Source organism: Euprymna scolopes, chromosome 12 (assembly GCF_053919585.1).
Source record: "Euprymna scolopes isolate OS-2025 chromosome 12, ASM5391958v1, whole genome shotgun sequence".
NCBI lineage: Eukaryota > Metazoa > Mollusca > Cephalopoda > Sepiida > Sepiolidae > Euprymna > Euprymna scolopes.
This window is the reverse complement of record NC_136493.1, coordinates 82,044,078-82,063,883: the sequence shown is the minus strand read 5'-3', so window position 1 is coordinate 82,063,883 and position 19,806 is coordinate 82,044,078. Positions and strand designations below refer to the sequence as shown.

The window sequence follows — 19,806 nt, the reverse complement described above, 5'->3', positions numbered from 1 at the left end:
ACACCGAGATACATCGTCTCAAAAGAAAGAAGAAAGCAGAAGAAGAAAGAAGAAAGAAGAAAGAAGAAAGAAGAACAATTGGCCATTTTTGTACCCTTTTTTTTTTTGCTCTCTTTTGACATTTTAACCGACGTTCTGACACTCGCTGGATTCGTAAGACGCTTCTCTGTAAGAATATGTGCTTTTTGAAACTTATAAGTTGATTTTAGTTGAGATTTGGATAGTTTTGTTTTGTAGGCGTATATAGGCGTGTACGGGCCATCCCTATATAGAGAGTGCTACCGCCTCTCTGATAATAGATAATATATGCAGTAATAAGTAGAACAATAACAATAATATATGTATATATACATTAATAATAATTCGTAAATAAATAGTGATATTTACAACTAGAAATAAAATAGATTTAACACTCCCAAAATTCGTACTAGAACAAGGACTCCTAGTGCAGTTGATAGAGTACTTGAAAAAATCAGTTGTAATATAAAAATAAACTGTGATGTAAAAATGATATTCTCCTGAAAGTTGAAGGCTCAGTTCTCAGTGTGAGCGACAGAAAAATACAATTACAAATTACTTCGGACCTCTATCCAGTCATGGCAGATGGGACGAGAGCATGCTACCCCCATGAAGTAAATAAAGGGCTCCATGTGAAATTCTGTCCAAATTCCCGAGTTCGACAGAAACATTCCTGAGTTTGACAAGGTAGACTTGAAGAAATTAAATTGACCGAAACGTTCGAAAATGACACTTCAGATGAGAACAGTAGTCTGATGAATCTAAACAATACGAATAACCAATCCTCATCTAAAAATTTCAAAAACGAAATCAGCAAGACGTTTGCGAACATATTTTTTGACATCATAGCAAAATTCAAATATAAACGTTTATTCATTCAAAGATCAGTTGAGGTTAAGATTAAAATATTAAGTTTTATTAATTCAAACAGACAAAGATAATTAAATGTATTAAAATATATTAAATTTAATTAAAAATATATATTTCATAATTGCAAAATTCTATCAGCATTTAATCACTCGTTTTTAGCCTTCTCTTCTGCTCTAAGAAGCCAGGTTGATTTTTTAGCAATATTTTATTCAAACATCTTTTTTTTTCGACAATAAAGTCTTTTTCATTTCTTTCAGATTCTAGAAGTATTTTTCACTGTTGAGATTCTGCAAAAATCCTATGCTCTTCAAGTAAAACATTTGAAGGTAAGTTTTTATTTCTTTTCAGTTGAAACAATTTTATCATAAAACATATTCATTTTTTTTCAGTATTTCAGCTGCAATGAGAGATGCATTAATTATTAATTAAATAATATCTAATAAATAGCATTGCAGAGAAAGAGAGATTGTAACTATAGAAGCTTTATTTTTGGAAACATTTATTACTCTTTATATTTGAATTTTTGCTCACCCATAGCAAAGTACATTGCTACTGAGACATAAACGACTAGGGTGAATTAGGGCCCGTATTTATAGGGGCATGTTAAAAGAGGATTTGTGCAACGAGATGTTTGTTCATATTACATTAATATTTCTGCATGTTGATACAGTCGAGGGAACATGGAACAGGGCTAGAATTCCAAAAGCAAGCAGTTCAAGGAAAGAAGCTGTCAGAGTAGAAAGTCTTCCGGCATCTGGATACCTCTTCAGTGAAAAGGTATTTTTTTATTATTGTTAGGTTGGTCGTAGGTATTTATATTGAAAGGGTATAAGTGAAATATGTTTGGTGAAGCACTTTCTGTTGAAGTACTTGTAAAACAAGTACGGAGATTTAGTAGACTATATGATTTGCAGAACCTATTAGTACAGATTATAATGGTTGCCTAGGTTTGATGACCAATGCTTTTAAGAAGATCAGGGGTCTCATCGATGGCAACTAGTGCAGATGCTGCCACACAGAAATAGAGAATGTGAGCCACCTGATATCCAGCTGTAAGGTTCGGCTTTGGGATGGCTACTATACAGTGCGACTTAATAGTATAGAATACAGCAGCAAGTCTTAGGAACATATACCAAAAAGGACAGTTGGAAATAAAGTAGGCAACAATCACTATGACTATGCAATTCTTACAGCTATTAACACATACCTAGAAAACAGAGTTATTAAACCTGACATAGTGATATTAGACAAGAAGGAGAAAGAAGCAACCTTTGTAGAAGTTAGGGTCCCTAATAATGTTCGGTTAAACAGAACTGAGTAGGAAAAGATAACGAAATACCAAAGGTCTTATGTTTGACATGAAAAGAAACTGGAATATTAAGAAGATCTCTCTCATTCCAGTTATTATAGGAGCAATTGGATCCATTAAAAGAATTTCAAAAACTACCTCGCAAATAAAACCGGTGAGCATTTACAAGAGAGATTCAAACAATTACATTTAAAGGGACGGCCAAAATCTTTAAAAATATCTCTTGGTTGGAATGTATGAGATGGCCGTTGAATGTCTGGCATTTATTAGTGTTGTGTCTGTATCAATAACAACACGAACGCAGAAAGTAAATGTAAAACAAATATATTAAGACGAAAAGATAATACATATTTATAAAGGTGCAGTTGTACTGCAGTTGGAAGATTGTCCGGCAGAGGGCGTGTTAAAGTCTTTCATGGAGCGACCGGCACATGCGTCTTGCCTATCCGGCGTTCGAACACAGCTTCCCGGTCTTGCTGACTTGATACCTTTATCTATATCTTGTTCACCCACGTATGCTAATTAGTAGGCGTCTCCACAACACCCCCCTCCCAAGATTTGAAGTCGTGTAGATTTCAATATCTTTTCCTTTTTGGGGTTCATTACCATTGGGTCTATAGCCTTTCTTTCCCTTCCCGATCTCCTCGGTTCGGACATGGTCTATGGTGGTTCAATATTAAACGTTTCGTATACTATATCAATTGGATCTTCCTGTTCCTCAGGTTTGTCCTGTTCGTTGTCCTTCCTATGACGTTTTCTCAATTGAATTTGGTGTCTTTTGTGTATCCCTTTTCGACCTTTTATTATGTAGACCAAGTTGCCGATACATTTATCTACCGTACCCGACTCCCAATATGACATTATTTTTAAAACATTTAAAATATACCTGATCATCAGGTTTAAACCTTTTACGTGATGTGTGTGTCGTTTTATATACGACTGCTTGCTTTGGTATTAATTTATTAAATGGTGATTTTATTTTTCTCGCAAACATTAATTCTGCCGGCGATAATTTCGCCGGTGTATTTGGGTTCTCAGTTATCCTGTAAATTTGCAGGAACTGTTGTAATGCTTTATCCGTCGGTGTCCCTATAGATTTTTTAAGGGCACGCTTTATCGTATCTACGAACCTTTCCGCTAATCCATTTGAGCTAGGATGGAACGGTAGTGTACTTATATGGTTTACCTGAAACGATTCACAAAAATCATTGAAAACACTTGAAGTAAATTGTGTTCCGTTATCTGTGACTACAAAGTCTGGTACCCCAAAACGTGCAAATATTTCATGCAGAAAACTGATTGTGTTATCTGTACTTGGGTTTTTTACCCGCTTTACTTCCGGCCATCTGGAAAAGCTATCTACTATGATTAGGTAATAGTGTCCCTCGATCGGTCCAGCAAAGACTAGATGAATGCGTGACCATGGATGGTCAGTTTTTTTCCAAGGTTTATGAACTATCGGTGGTGCCTTAGCGGCTAACGCACAACCTTTACATTTGTTTACTGTTAATGCAATATCCACATCCATATTACGCCAGTAAACATAACTCCTCATAAGTGTCTTCATCCTATTTATACCCGGGTGTCCAGTAAGAAAATCACGTAAGATTTTTTTCTGCAAGGTTTTCGGTACAACCACTCTTTCACTATATAATAATACCTCATTGCATAAGGAAAATATACTTTGCGATTTTCCGTCATTTTCCCTGAATTTTTTCTTTATGTCTTTGATGACGTCGTCATTTTCAGCCTCCCTTTTATATCGGTGAGCGTGACTGGTAATTCTCTTATTATATTCGCCACCATGTTTTTTTTTCCTCATAATTGGAACGTATAGCTGCAATTACTGACTCTTCAAAGGTTTCATCCCTTTTCGGTATAAGCCTTGACAATCAATCCGCATGACCTATTTTTCCCAAACGTAGATGTTTTATTTGAAAATCATAATTTAGCAAGATCGTACCCCAACGGAGTAACCGATTTGCCGTATATACTGGTAAGCCCTTTTTTGAGCCGAAAATAGTCACTAAGGGCTTGTGGTCTGTTTCCAGTATAAAATATCTTCCGTACAGATAACGGTGGAATTTCGTCACCGCGAAAATAATGCTTAATGCTTCCTTTTCTATTTGGGAGTAAGCCTTCTCTGACGGAATTAGGGTCCTTGAAGCGTGCGCTATAGGGTTCTTCGTTCCATCTGGCATGATATGCTGTATACATGCTCCTATACCATACGAGCTCGCGTCACTCGCAACAATTATTTGTAATTTTGGGTCGTAATAAGTTAAGGATAAATCTGACGTCAAAGTCTTTTTAATTTCCTCAAATGAGTCTTGACATTCTTTTATCCATATCCATTTCTTTAATAATTCGTCCAGCGGAGCTCTTAGGTCGTGCATGCTTATGATAAATACTTGGTAGTAGTTTGCGAGGCCTAAGAAGATCTGTAAAGTCGTCACGTTATGTGGTGCTGGCATGTTCCTAATTGCTATCGCTCTTTCTGGATCAGGGCGTCGACCATCTTTGCTTATTATTTGTCCTAAATACTTGATTTCGTCTAGACAAAATTCACATTTGTTTTCTTTCACCTTGAATCCGTACTCGTTTATTCTTGTGAACACTTGTTTTAAATGCTCTATATGTTCACGTATGGACGCGCTCCTTATGATTATGTCATCCAGGTATGCATAAGCACAACCTAAACCGTTCAACATTGTGTCCATCGCTTGCTGGAATATCGCCGGCGCGACTTTTATCCCGAACCGTAATCGGTTATACTTGAATAACCCTTTGTGTGTGTTGATGCATAAAATCTTTGAGCATTTTTCTTCTATCAGAATTTGCAAATAGGCGTCGGACAAATCTACTTTTGAAAAAATTTTCCCACCATTTAGTTTGGCAAAAATCTCTTCCGGGCTTGGTAATGGGTAATAGTGATCTTGTAGCATATTATTTAACCCGGTTGAAAAATCTCCGCAGACTCGAATTTGTTCCGATTTCTTCTTTACGTACACCGTAGGCGCTGCCCAAACGCTAATTTCGATTTTCGATAAAATGCCCGTTCTTTCAAGTCTGTCTAATTCGCTATCTATTTTGTCTAATCCGGCGAACGGCATGTTCCGTTTTTTCTTAAATATTGGTGTTGTATCCTTTTTTAGCTCGAACGAAGGTTTAAATTTATTACATCTTCCCATTCCCATAGTAAATATTTCTGGGAATTCGTTCTTTAGTTCATTTTTAATATTTTCTGACGTTGTGGTGCAGCTGGTTATTTTTTTACAAAAAGCGTTCATCGGTTTATCCCAAAGGTTGAATTTTTCAATAAAATCTGTTCCCAATAAATTCTCGCTTTCTTTAATTACGAAGATTTTCAATTTCTTCGTCGTGCCATTTAAATTAATGGGCAGGACGACTTCTCCTTCGAATTTGATTTCGTATCCTGTCACCGTTCTAGCACCCTTACTTGACTTTTTCAGAGTAGGTTTATCCAGTTTTTTCTAAGTGCTAACGTTTATTACCGACAAATCTGCTCCAGAATCAAGTTGAAATTTTATTTGTTTGCCGAAAATATTAACCAACACATATTTTCGTAAATTGTCTTTCTCTTTGTCGTTTGTTCTCATTTGGTGTACTCTATATTTTGTTCTGTAACAAATACTCTTATGTCCGACTTGTCGCTGTGGAGAAATGCGTGACTTACCTGGATAGACCACGTGCGGGTCGGTCACCAAAAATAAATAAAAAGAAAGAAAAGAAACGGTCAAGACTCTTATTTATAGAGTAGTGATCACGTGAGTTAGAAGAATATGCAAATAGAGGTGAACGATTTTGCGATATAAAAAGCCTGTGTTGTTAAGAGGAGGCGCAGACTGTTGGCAGAAGTCAGTGCTGTCAGACGTGCTTTAGAGTTTTGTTATTATATGCTGTGTTCGATTGTTGGGAGAGAGAAAAGAGAAGAGGAGGAACCAAGAAGACATTCTGCAGATACTTGACTTTGTGTTGGTTTTAAGCTATTTCGGCGCTTGGTGTGCGATTACTAACAATGGACAGATTCGACATTCGCTTAATACCCGAGTTCGACGGATCTACCACTGGACCGGCTGTCGTTGAATGGATTGAAAAGGCAGAGAAAATCTGTAAACTGTGCAAAATTAAAGAACCAGCCACAGTTATCCCTTTGAGGCTAACCGGAGGAGCCTATGCAGTCTACCAACAACTCGGGGATGAACCAGACTGGGATGAAATCAAGCAGAGCCTGTATACAGCGTTTAGTACAGATCCATTTGTTGCGTGGCAACAGTTCACGAGCCGGACACTTCAACCCAAGGAAACAGTCGACGTGTACCTAGCCGACCTGCGAAAATTATCTGTACCGTTTGGTGGGGTCAACGATAAAATATTAAGCTGTGCTTTTTTGGTAGGCCTACCCGAGGAGGTCAGTAAACTGTTGCGGGCATCATCAAGAATCGATGAATTGTCAACTGATGAGTTATTGGCCCGAGCTCGAAACATCTGTAAGGAACAGGAACCAATTGCAGCAGCAGCTCGTTTTCGACATGGAGGCAATGTGGACTCTCTTCCAGATAGTAATAAGCATGCCACCCCAGTGTGCTATAAATGTGGGGAGGCCAATCATTTTGCTAAAGAGTGCCGGAGTGATAGGAGAGGTGTATATCCACAATCAAAGAGACCAGTACAATCGCTGCAATAAGTTTGGGCACATATCTTGCAACTGTTCGGGAAACGAAGTTGGGGGCAAGGTACTATCGCTACCCTTGCCCCCTGCCAACCAATAAACACAGGATTGCCTGTCATTAGCGTTAAACTTGATGATGTGCAGTGTTCAGCACTTATAGACACGGGGTGTTCCCGGTCTATAGTTAGTGCCCATTGCTGTCCGGTGTGGCGGAGGAACCCAGTCGGCGTTATGATCATCAATGGCTTATCACGGGTATGTTGTGGTGAAGGGACAGTCACAATCTGCACTGAGAAGGGTGACACAGCTAAAGTTGACGTTCTGGTGATGCAGGAGAAACCCCTTGGCTACGACATGTTGCTTGGAATTGATGCAATACAAGCACTAGGAGGCGTTACAATCACAGCAGCTAGAGGTATCAGGCTTGGAGAAGGGAAAAACGTCTGTGCAGCCATGTCGATTGAAGAAAAGGACTTCTGTGCTACATTTGATGACAACGAAAGGGTGTGGACTGCAAAGTGGAAATGGGCCATGGGCCAGGAACCAGATCGGCTGTGCAACACGATTCCAGAGTATGCAGTTTCTACCAAGAATAGGGCCGCATATGAAGAAGAACTTCAGATGTGGATTGACAACGGTTGGTTAATACCATACCCACAGGAACGTCTGGGACCACCCAAGGGATTAATTCCGCTCATGGCTGTTGAACAACCTACCAAAGAAAAAATTCGTCCCGTAATGGATTACCGAGAGTTGAATCGGCATGTTGATGCGTTTACCGGAAACGCAGATGTGTGCGCTGCTAAACTGAGAGAGTGGCGTCAAAAAGGGAGCAATGTAGCACTTCTGGATCTAAAGAGGGCCTACCTGCAGATACGTGTCCATGAGTCATTATGGCCGTTTCAGACAGTACTACTCAAGGGAAAACTATATTGTTTGACACGTTTGGGTTTTGGCCTAAACGTAGCACCCTTGATTATGACAACCATTATTAAAACTGTTTTGATGCAGGATGAGACCACAGCAAAAGCTGCTTCAGCCTACATAGATGACATCTATGTTAATGAGGACATAATGTCTGCGGATGCAGTTCGAATAAAACTGAAAGCGTTTGGGTTAATAAGCAAAGACCCTAAGCGCCTAAAGGATGGAGTGCCCGTGCTAGGCCTCGAGGTCTGGGAGGAGGGCAATACGTTGCGATGGAAACGAGGGAGCCCACTTCCAAAGTTACCCAATGTATTAACAAGACGTACTGTGTTTTCTATATGTGGTAAATTGGTAGGACATCTACCTGTCTGTGGATGGCTCCGATCGGCAAAAGGAGTGGTGAAAAGACGAGTGACTACAGTAACAAAAGGATGGGACGATGTTGCGGATGATGATTCTCTCCAACAAATGATGGCTGAAATGTTGTCCAGAGTGCATAGGAATGACCCTGCCCGGGGTGAGTGGCAAGTGTCTGGAAACGAACTAAATGCATGGGTTGACGCAAGTTCGTTGGCTACAGGTGCCGTGTTGGAGCAACTAGGTGTTGTTGTGGAAGATGCATGCTGGCTTCGTCCGAAAAATGATGCCCAACATATAAATTTGGCAGAACTTGATGCCACGTTAAAAGGTCTTAATCTCGCATTGCAATGGCAGACTAATGTTGTGCATCTCCACACTGACTCATTGTGTGTTTACCATTGGTTAACCGACACCTTGACTGGAAAGGCTCGAGTTAAGACTAGAGCTGCAAGTGAAATGCTAGTACGAAGGAGACTAGCAATAATTAAGCGTCTAGTTGACGAATACAGCTTGCAGGTAGACATTACGTTAGTCTCGTCGATGCAGAATTTGGCTGATAGCTTGACTCGAGTACCAAAGAGGTGGATCGATGCAATGAGGCAGGGATCCGATCTTCAACAACAAACATGCGCGACTGTAACGGATCAATTAACACCTGACCAGATCCGTATGATACACCAGCAGATTGGACATCCTGGAATTCAGAGGACTGCATATTTTGTCCGAAGAGTATGCCCTGCAACTACAAAAGCATCAGTGAAAGCAGCCATACGTTCGTGTGAAGAGTGTCAGAGAATTGATCCGGCACCATCCCAATGGCAAAAAGGGAAGCTCGAGGTGGAGGGCAACTGGCAGCGAGTAGGGATGGACATAACACATTATGGGGACAAACATTTTTTGACCATGACGGATTGTGGCCCGACGCGTTTCACAATATGGCGCCTGTTGACACGACAGGATGCAGCCAGCATTATACAACAGTTGAGAGCCGTCTTTTTTGAACGTGGTGCCCCGATTGAAATTCTGACTGATAATGCCGCCACATTTCGATGTCAAGAATTTCAGAAATTCGTGCACGAATGGGGGATTAAAATGCATTATCGGTGTGCATATTATCCCGAGGGTAATGGTATAGCAGAACGGTGTCACCGCACCATCAAAAGAATTGCAGCCAGGACGCAGTGCTCTATTCCAGAAGCTGTGTACTGGTATAATATAACACCCAAGGACAATGCAACACCAGCAACTGCACCAGCCAATGGGATTTACCAATATGAACAGCATGTGAAAGGAGTTGATGCCATACCATCAGTGGTGAGTGTTGTCAATACACCATATCAGGTGGGAGACCTTGTTTGGATAAAAACCCCAAATGCTGGGTGCACTACGAAATTTTTCCGGGGAAAAATAGACGAAATCATAAGTCCTCAGACCATGTTGATTAGTGGCATACCACGTCACGTAAAAGATATCCGCCCTTGTTATACCTCTTCTGATTCTGAGGACGATGAGGAGGATCACACACCGTTCAGAGATGATCCTGATCACTTACTGCCCCTTCAGGTGAGCATAGAAACACCACCAACAGAACCAGATGAGGGAATGATGGGACATACTGATGACAATAGTGAGGAGAGCGATGGACACAAGGAAGTAATGCCTCATCGAAATACTCGACAGAGACGAATACTGCCCACCCCCCGTGATTGCGAAACCCCGCGAGAAGGGATGATGAAGCATACCGAGGAGATGACGCCTCCGATTCTTCGGAGAAGTACCCGACAAAGACGGATACTGCCCCCCTGCCCTGATTGTGAGACACCGCCTATGGAACCACGAGACGGGATAATGGAACAGACTGGTAGTAATGATGGTGGTAATGAAGAAAACAGCAATGAGGAAGTGCTGCCCCCAATTCTTCGAAGGAGTACCCGCCAACGACGATTGCCCGCATGTCCTGTTTGTGATCATGAGATCAGGGGGGAGTGTGGAGAAATGCGTGACTTACCTGGATAGACCACGTGCGGGTCGGTCACCAAAAATAAATAAAAAGAAAGAAAAGAAACGGTCAAGACTCTTATTTATAGAGTAGTGATCACGTGAGTTAGAAGAATATGCAAATAGAGGTGAACGATTTTGCGATATAAAAAGCCTGTGTTGTTAAGAGGAGGCGCAGACTGTTGGCAGAAGTCAGTGCTGTCAGACGTGCTTTAGAGTTTTGTTATTATATGCTGTGTTCGATTGTTGGGAGAGAGAAAAGAGAAGAGGAGGAACCAAGAAGACATTCTGCAGATACTTGACTTTGTGTTGGTTTTAGTCGCAATTGAAGCATCTGATATTTTTGTAAGGACAATCCTTTCCCCAATGTTTTTCATCGCATCTTCCGCAATTATTACTTGGTCCCGATTTTCTATAGTTCCTTTGACTTGAATCGTAATTTAATTTTCTGTAATTAGAGTTTGAGTATTTATAACTCGCGTAATCTTTTGGATTTAGACGAGTCTCCCACTTTCTTTGCCCTGCGTTTCTGTCAGATTTTTTAATCTTCCTTATGTACGACACTCCTGCTTCTTCTATATCTCTGGAGTCTTTTTTTAATGATACTGCCCTTTGACAACTTTCTGCTAACTTTTGCAGTGTCAGACCTTGTTCTGTCTCTAATTTTGAAAGAACGCATTTTCGGATCTCTGAATTTTTTGTAGAAACTATCCCCTGTGCAAAAATTAAACATTTGAAGTCGTCCACCGTAAGTTCCGATAATTTAAAATTATCGCAGTGTTTATTCACTACTGACGCATATGTCAGGTAGTCCTGCTCTTCCGTTTTCTTAAGGTTCATACACGACCATCTCTTGTGAAAAAGAAACATGTTCGGTCCGAATAACTCCTTAAGAAGTTTTACGGTCTCAGCGAAGTCTAACTGATTCGTTCTCCTTGGCAATATGAAATCAACAAATTTGCAATGTTCACTGGTACCCAGCTTTCGAAGTAATAAACTTACTTTCTTTGCGTTTGACCAGCTTTCGCAATCTGTTTCGAAAATATCTTCATACCTCTTAAAGTATGCCTCAAAAGTTTTATCCTCTTCTGGTAGGTACGTGAACACATCTATGCTATTCACAATTGTTGTGTTGGAAAAAGTCGTATTGCTTTCCTGTGCAGAATTAGTCGGTAATCTTTCCAACAAATCTTTTGACCAAGTTGCATTTGCTCTATACATTTAAGAAGCCATTCATTCTGTCTTTCGTCTCTTTCTTGTTGTTCTTTTTTCTATAATTAGTCTCTTTCTTGTAGTTCTTTTTTCTGTAATTAGTCTCTTTCTTGTTGTCTTTCGTCTCTTTCTTGTTGACGCATTTGTATTCCCGCGAATAACTTGATAAGAGTCCCTATTTTTTTTCAAATTAGTAAATCAGTCGCTTTTACAATTTCCTTTCTTTAATAACTACGAACAACCGATTCCTTTTGTTACGTTATTAATTATGTACAAGAAAAAATCCCTTCTTAGTACACTGAGAAAAAAAATCAGTTTTTCTTTCAAAACAGTCTACCTAATAAATTCACGGTATCCTAGTGAAACACTTTTTTTTTCTTTTTGTGTGCACTTTGCAGAAAGGGCTACTATAACTTTCAAGTTTTTTTTTCGTAGGCACTTTGAAATAAAGTGCTTGCTGTTTTTTTTTTTTTTTTTTTTTTTCAAGTGTCCCGGGTTTTTAATTTCCTTTTCAAGTAATCACAAAAAAATCTTAGTGTTTTGCAAGTATCCAGCGCTTGAATACCGCAAACGACAATTTCGTAGTTGCTGCGTTTTAAACATTGAATTCCCGAGTGAAATTTGTTTTTTCAATCTTTGACGAGTAAGTATTTCCCGAATACCACTGTTGAGTTTGATAGTGCATTTTCTCACGCGTAAATCTTTTTTCGAAATCCCGTTGCCACTGTTGTGTCTGCATCAATAACAACACGAACGCAGAAAGTAAAGGTAAAACAAATATATTAAGACGAAAATATAATACATATTTATAAAGGTGCAGTTGTACTGCAGTTGGAAGATTGTCCGGCAGAGGGCGTGTTAAAGTCTTTCATGGAGCAACCGGCACATGCGTCTTGCCTATTCGGTATTCGAACACAGCTCTCCGGTCTTGCTGACTTGATACCTTTGTCTATATCTTGTTCACCCACGTATGCTAATTAGTGGGCGTCTCCACAACAATTAGGATGCCGCATCCCGAGCTTAAACAAAATAATAAAGAAATAGAAAAAAAATAGAAGCTCTCTTTTGGACCCTGTGGAATGGTGGTTTTGTAGTCATATCTCATAGTCTTAGGTGTGAGAATTTTTCTAGCTTGGTAGAAGGAGCCCACCTTCTTTGCAACAAACGTGACAGTATTTTCTGTGTATTTGTTCCAATTCATGTTACCTGTGAGTGTTAGGCCGAGGTGTTTAGCTGTTGAACTCTCAGGTAAAATGCTATTAACCATGGTATATAAAGAAAGATGGAAATGTTTCTTGTAATTGTTGAAAGAAAGGTGTTTTGTCTTTGTCGTATTAAATGTAACCATCCATTATTGGCCCCATTCCACTGCAGACTAGAGGTGAAGTCATTGTCAGCGATTTCTGTGCATTCAATTTCACCACACGTTGAGAAAAGAGCATTATCTTATCAGCAAATATACCAATCTCAGAAACTATAGAGGATTGGATAATATTAAATATTCATCTAGTAATCCCATACAAATTTATTTTCCTGAGAAAACCTTCATACCATCCTTGTTTGACTTACCTTATCCAGTTTATTCATGATTTATGAAGTTAACTCACTGAGATTCAAAATCCTGTGCCTGAGTACTGTGTCATGTATTTCTACCCAATCTCTCATGTGTATAAATTAACGTAATATTAAGTATCTACTTAAAAAAGTTTTCATATTCCTTGTGATAATATTGAAAATCCCTCCCCCACTTATTGAGCGATGAAAGAATATAAAATAAAAATTAAAAAGGAAGATTAAAAGCATGATATTTCAAAGAAACATGGCAATTATGAATTATGGAAAAGGGATTTTTTGAAATGTTCACCTAAAAAAATCATATTGCTACTTTGACACAAGGGGCTGCTGTTTAGCACCATATTTAGAGGAGATGAGCGAGATGTCGGTTTACATTAGATTTAATCTTCTGCATATTAAAACACACAGAGAAGCAGGTAACAAAAAGGGAATTTCAAAGTCTAGCAGTCCAAGGGAAGAAATTATCAGAGTAGAAGGCTACAGTGTAAGGTACAAGTGCCATGAGTTCATCAGAACACATTGCATTAACGTACTTGCAAAACGGATACAGAGGTGCAACATTGTGGCGATGGAACAGGGATTGGAGCTTAATTGAAAGTGTAGGACCTATTAGATTACTTTTTTTAAACTCTGTCCAAAAGTGAGAGACTAATGGTAGATCCTCAACCCAGATGTTTCAACAATACTCCATGAGTAGGCGAATAGTGGCTTTGTAGAGATACATAATACATTCAGGTGTAAGAAAATTTCTGGTACAGTAGAACGAACTCACCTATTTTTGCAACAAATTTTGCAATGTCCTCAATTTATTGCCTTGAATATCTGTGTATTCAATTTGGACAGATATCGAGAATAGAGCATTATCTCATCAGTAAATATGCCAATCTTATAAGCTAAGAAGGATATGATACTAATAAATATCCGTATAGTAATACCTTTTCCTAAGAAAATCTTTATACCAGACCTTGGGTATATCAAGTGCTACCGTCCTTGTTTCACTAACCTTATCTAGTTTATCGAGACAAAATTTACGAGTTCATCTCATCAAAATAATAATCCTGTGTCTGAGCACTATGCCCGCTTCTCTTGAGTATAAAAAGCAAATATATTAAGTATCTACTTAAATAAAGTTTTTGTGTCCATTCCAAAAAGATCGAAGATTCGTTTCCCACTCAAATCCCCAAACAAATTTCATGAATGAATATAGAATAAAAAATTAAAAAGAAAACAAATTTTATAAAGGCAATTACAAATTATGGAAAAACAGCTTTCTTTTTTTATATATATATAAACGGTAGGTTATCAAGTAAAAAACAAATTAATGTTTTACTTCATAGCACAAATAAAAATTTTCATCATTTATTTATCCTTAATTTTCAAATCAAATGAAATCCATTATATATATAAATATAGATATTATAAATATAGAAAAAAATATTAAAAAGTTTGGTTATAAGTTCAAAAGAACAAAGTGGTGTTTTACATAAAAAAAAACCTTAAATCATTGTAAAGGTACTACTAATTTTTTACATAAAAAACCTTAAATCATTGTAAAGGTACTACTAATTGTAAAGGTACTACTAATAGTAAAAGTACTACAAATTGTAAAGGTACTACAAATTGTAAAGGTACTACAAATTGTAAAGGTACTACTAATTGTAAAGGTACTACAAATTGTAAAGGTACTATTAATTGTAAAGGTACTACAAATTGTAAAGGTACTACTAATTGTAAAGGTACTACAAATTGTAAAGGTACTACTAATTGTAAAGGTACTACTAATTGTAAAGGTACTACAAATTGTAAAGGTACTACTAATTGTAAAGGTACTACTAATTGTAAAGGTACTACTAATTGTAAAGGTACTACTAATTGTAAAGGTACTACAAATTGTAAAGGTACTACAAATTGTAAAGGTACTACTAATTGTAAAAGTACTACAAATTGTAAAGGTACTACTAATTGTAAAGGTACTACAAATTGTAAAGGTACTACTAATTGTAAAGGTACTACAAATTGTAAAGGTACTACAAATTGTAAAGGTACTACTAATTGTAAAGGTACTACAAATTGTAAAGGTACTACAAATTGTAAAGGTACTACAAATTGTAAAGGTACTACTAATTGTAAAGGTACTACAAATTGTAAAGGTACTACAAATTGTAAAGGTACTACTAATTGTAAAGGTACTACTAATTGTAAAGGTACTACAAATTGTAAAGGTACTACAAATTGTAAAGGTAGTACTAATTGTAAAGATACTACAAATTGTAAAGGTACTACTAATTGTAAAGGTACTACAAATTGTAAAGGTACTACAAATTGTAAAGGTACTACTAATTGTAAAGGTACTACAAATTGTAAAGGTACTACAAATTGTAAAGGTACTACAAATTGTAAAGGTAGTACTAATTGTAAAGGTACTACAAATTGTAAAGGTACTACAAATTGTAAAGGTACTACTAATTGTAAAGGTACTACAAATTGTAAAGGTACTACTAATTGTAAGGGTACTACAAATTGTAAAGGTAGTACTAATTGTAAAGGTAGTACTAATTGTAAAGGTACTACAAATTGTAAAGGTACTACAAATTGTAAAGGTACTACTAATTGTAAAGGTACTACAAATTGTAAAGGTACTACTAATTGTAAAGGTACTACAAATTGTAAAGGTACTACAAATTGTAAAGGTACTACAAATTGTAAAGGTACTACTAATTGTAAAGGTACTACTAATTGTAAAGGTACTACAAATTGTAAAGGTACTACAAATTGTAAAGGTACTACAAATTGTAAAGGTACTACTAATTGTAAAGGTACTACTAATTGTAAAGGTACTACAAATTGTAAAGGTACTACTAATTGTAAAGGTACTACAAATTGTAAAGGTACTACAAATTTAAAAGGTACTACAAATTGTAAAGGTACTACAAATTGTAAAGGTACTACAAATTGTAAAGGTACTACTAATTGTAAAGGTACTACAAATTGTAAAGGTAGTACTAATTGTAAAGGTACTACAAATTGTAAAGGTACTACAAATTGTAAAGGTACTACTAATTGTAAAGGTACTACAAATTGTAAAGGTACTACTAATTGTAAAGGTACTACAAATTGTAAAGGTAGTACTAATTGTAAAGGTAGTACTAATTGTAAAGGTACTACAAATTGTAAAGGTACTACAAATTGTAAAGGTACTACTAATTGTAAAGGTACTACGAATTGTAAAGGTACTACTAATTGTAAAGGTACTACAAATTGTAAAGGTACTACAAATTGTAAAGGTACTACTAATTGTAAAGGTACTACTAATTGTAAAGGTACTACAAATTGTAAAGGTACTACTAATTGTAAAGGTACTACAAATTGTAAAGGTACTACTAATTGTAAAGGTACTACAAATTGTAAAGGTACTACAAATTGTAAAGGTACTACAAATTGTAAAGGTACTACTAATTGTAAAGGTACTACAAATTGTAAAGGTAGTACTAATTGTAAAGGTAGTACTAATTGTAAAGGTACTACAAATTGTAAAGGTACTACAAATTGTAAAGGTACTACTAATTGTAAAGGTACTACAAATTGTAAAGGTACTACTAATTGTAAAGGTACTACAAATTGTAAAGGTAGTACTAATTGTAAAGGTACTACTAATTGTAAAGGTACTACAAATTGTAAAGGTACTACAAATTGTAAAGGTACTACTAATTGTAAAGGTACTACAAATTGTAAAGGTACTACTAATTGTAAAGGTACTACAAATTGTAAAGGTACTACAAATTGTAAAGGTAGTACTAATTGTAAAGGTACTACAAATTGTAAAGGTACTACTAATTGTAAAGGTACTACAAATTGTAAAGGTACTACAAATTGTAAAGGTACTACTAATTGTAAAGGTACTACAAATTGTAAAGGTACTACTAATTGTAAAGGTACTACAAATTGTAAAGGTAGTACTAATTGTAAAGGTACTACAAATTGTAAAGGTACTACTAATTGTAAAGGTACTACAAATTGTAAAGGTACTACAAATTGTAAAGGTAGTACTAATTGTAAAGGTACTACAAATTGTAAAGGTACTACTAATTGTAAAGGTACTACAAATTGTAAAGGTACTACAAATTGTAAAGGTACGACAAATTGTAAAGGTACTACTAATTGTAAAGGTACTACAAATTGTAAAGGTACTACTAATTGTAAAGGTACTACAAATTGTAAAGGTAGTACTAATTGTAAAGGTACTACAAATTGTAAAGGTACTACTAATTGTAAAGGTACTACAAATTGTAAAGGTACTACTAATTGTAAAGGTACTACAAATTGTTAAGGTACTACTAATTGTAAAGGTACTACAAATTGTAAAGGTAGTACTAATTGTAAAGGTACTACAAATTGTAAAGGTACTACTAATTGTAAAGGTACTACAAATTGTAAAGGTACTACAAATTGTAAAGGTACTACAAATTGTAAAGGTACTACTAATTGTAAAGGTACTACTAATTGTAAAGGTACTACTAATTGTAAAGGTACTACAAATTGTAAAGGTACTACTAATTGTAAAGGTACTACAAATTGTAAAGGTACTACTAATTGTAAAGGTACTACTAATTGTAAAGGTACTACAAATTGTAAAGGTACTACTAATTGTAAAGGTACTACAAATTGTAAAGGTACTACTAATTGTAAAGGTACTACTAATTGTAAAGGTACTACAAATTGTAAAGGTACTACAAATTGTAAAGGTACTACAAATTGTAAAGGTACTACTAATTGTAAAGGTACTACAAATTGTAAAGGTAGTACTAATTGTAAAGGTACTACAAATTGTAAAGGTACTACTAATTGTAAAGGTACTACAAATTGTAAAGGTACTACAAATTGTAAAGGTACTACTAATTGTAAAGGTACTACGAATTGTAAAGGTACTACTAATTGTAAAGGTACTACAAATTGTAAAGGTACTACAAATTGTAAAGGTACTACTAATTGTAAAGGTACTACTAATTGTAAAGGTACTACAAATTGTAAAGGTACTACTAATTGTAAAGGTACTACAAATTGTAAAGGTACTACAAATTGTAAAGGTACTACAAATTGTAAAGGTACTACTAATTGTAAAGGTACTACAAATTGTAAAGGTAGTACTAATTGTAAAGGTAGTACTAATTGTAAAGGTACTACAAATTGTAAAGGTACTACAAATTGTAAAGGTACTACTAATTGTAAAGGTACTACAAATTGTAAAGGTACTACTAATTGTAAAGGTACTACAAATTGTAAAGGTAGTACTAATTGTAAAGGTACTACTAATTGTAAAGGTACTACAAATTGTAAAGGTACTACAAATTGTAAAGGTACTACTAATTGTAAAGGTACTACAAATTGTAAAGGTACTACTAATTGTAAAGGTACTACAAATTGTAAAGGTACTACAAATTGTAAAGGTAGTACTAATTGTAAAGGTACTACAAATTGTAAAGGTACTACTAATTGTAAAGGTACTACAAATTGTAAAGGTACTACAAATTGTAAAGGTACTACTAATTGTAAAGGTACTACAAATTGTAAAGGTACTACTAATTGTAAAGGTACTACAAATTGTAAAGGTAGTACTAATTGTAAAGGTACTACAAATTGTAAAGGTACTACTAATTGTAAAGGTACTACAAATTGTAAAGGTACTACAAATTGTAAAGGTAGTACTAATTGTAAAGGTACTACAAATTGTAAAGGTACTACTAATTGTAAAGGTACTACAAATTGTAAAGGTACTACAAATTGTAAAGGTACTACAAATTGTAAAGGTACTACTAATTGTAAAGGTACTACAAATTGTAAAGGTACTACTAATTGTAAAGGTACTACAAATTGTAAAGGTAGTACTAATTGTAAAGGTACTACAAATTGTAAAGGTACTACTAATTGTAAAGGTACTACAAATTGTAAAGGTACTACTAATTGTAAAGGTACTACAAATTGTTAAGGTACTACTAATTGTAAAGGTACTACAAATTGTAAAGGTAGTACTAATTGTAAAGGTACTACAAATTGTAAAGGTACTACTAATTGTAAAGGTACTACAAATTGTAAAGGTACTACAAATTGTAAAGGTACTACAAATTGTAAAGGTACTACTAATTGTAAAGGTACTACTAATTGTAAAGGTACTACAAATTGTAAAGGTACTACTAATTGTAAAGGTACTACAAATTGTAAAGGTACTACTAATTGTAAAGGTACTACTAATTGTAAAGGTACTACAAATTGTAAAGGTACTACTAATTGTAAAGGTACTACAAATTGTAAAGGTACTACTAATTGTAAAGGTACTACTAATTGTAAAGGTACTACAAATTGTAAAGGTACTACAAATTGTAAAGGTACTACTAATTGTAAAGGTACTACAAATTGTAAAGGTAGTACTAATTGTAAAGGTACTACAAATTGTAAAGGTACTACTAATTGTAAAGGTACTACAAATTGTAAAGGTACTACAAATTGTAAAGGTACTACTAATTGTAAAGGTACTACAAATTATAAAGGTACTACTAATTGTAAAGGTACTACAAATTGTAAAGGTACTACTAATTGTAAAGGTACTACAAATTGTAAAGGTACTACTAATTGTAAAGGTACTACAAATTGTAAAGGTACTACTAATTGTAAAGGTACTACAAATTGTAAAGGTACTACAAATTGTAAAGGTAGTACTAATTGTAAAGGTACTACAAATTGTAAAGGTACTACTAATTGTAAAGGTACTACAAATTGTAAAGGTACTACAAATTGTAAAGGTACTACTAATTGTAAAGGTACTACTAATTGTAAAGGTACTACAAATTGT

At 35.7% G+C, this 19,806-nt stretch overlaps 1 protein-coding gene across 2 annotated transcripts in view; it reads left to right on the top strand.

Annotated features, from left to right (window-relative positions):
• Nucleotides 1-19,806, top strand: part of LOC145291379 (uncharacterized) — a 172,156-nt gene that overhangs the window by 74,180 nt on the left and 78,170 nt on the right. For both annotated transcript variants that reach the window (XR_013869399.1, XM_080137169.1), the window contains exon 4: nucleotides 1,146-1,214. Coding sequence is in view for 1 of the 2 variants with exons in the window: in XM_080137169.1 (XP_079993295.1) it covers nucleotides 1,146-1,214 (69 nt within the window). In the remaining variant the exon portion in view is untranslated. The remainder of the gene's footprint in view (nucleotides 1-1,145; nucleotides 1,215-19,806) is intronic.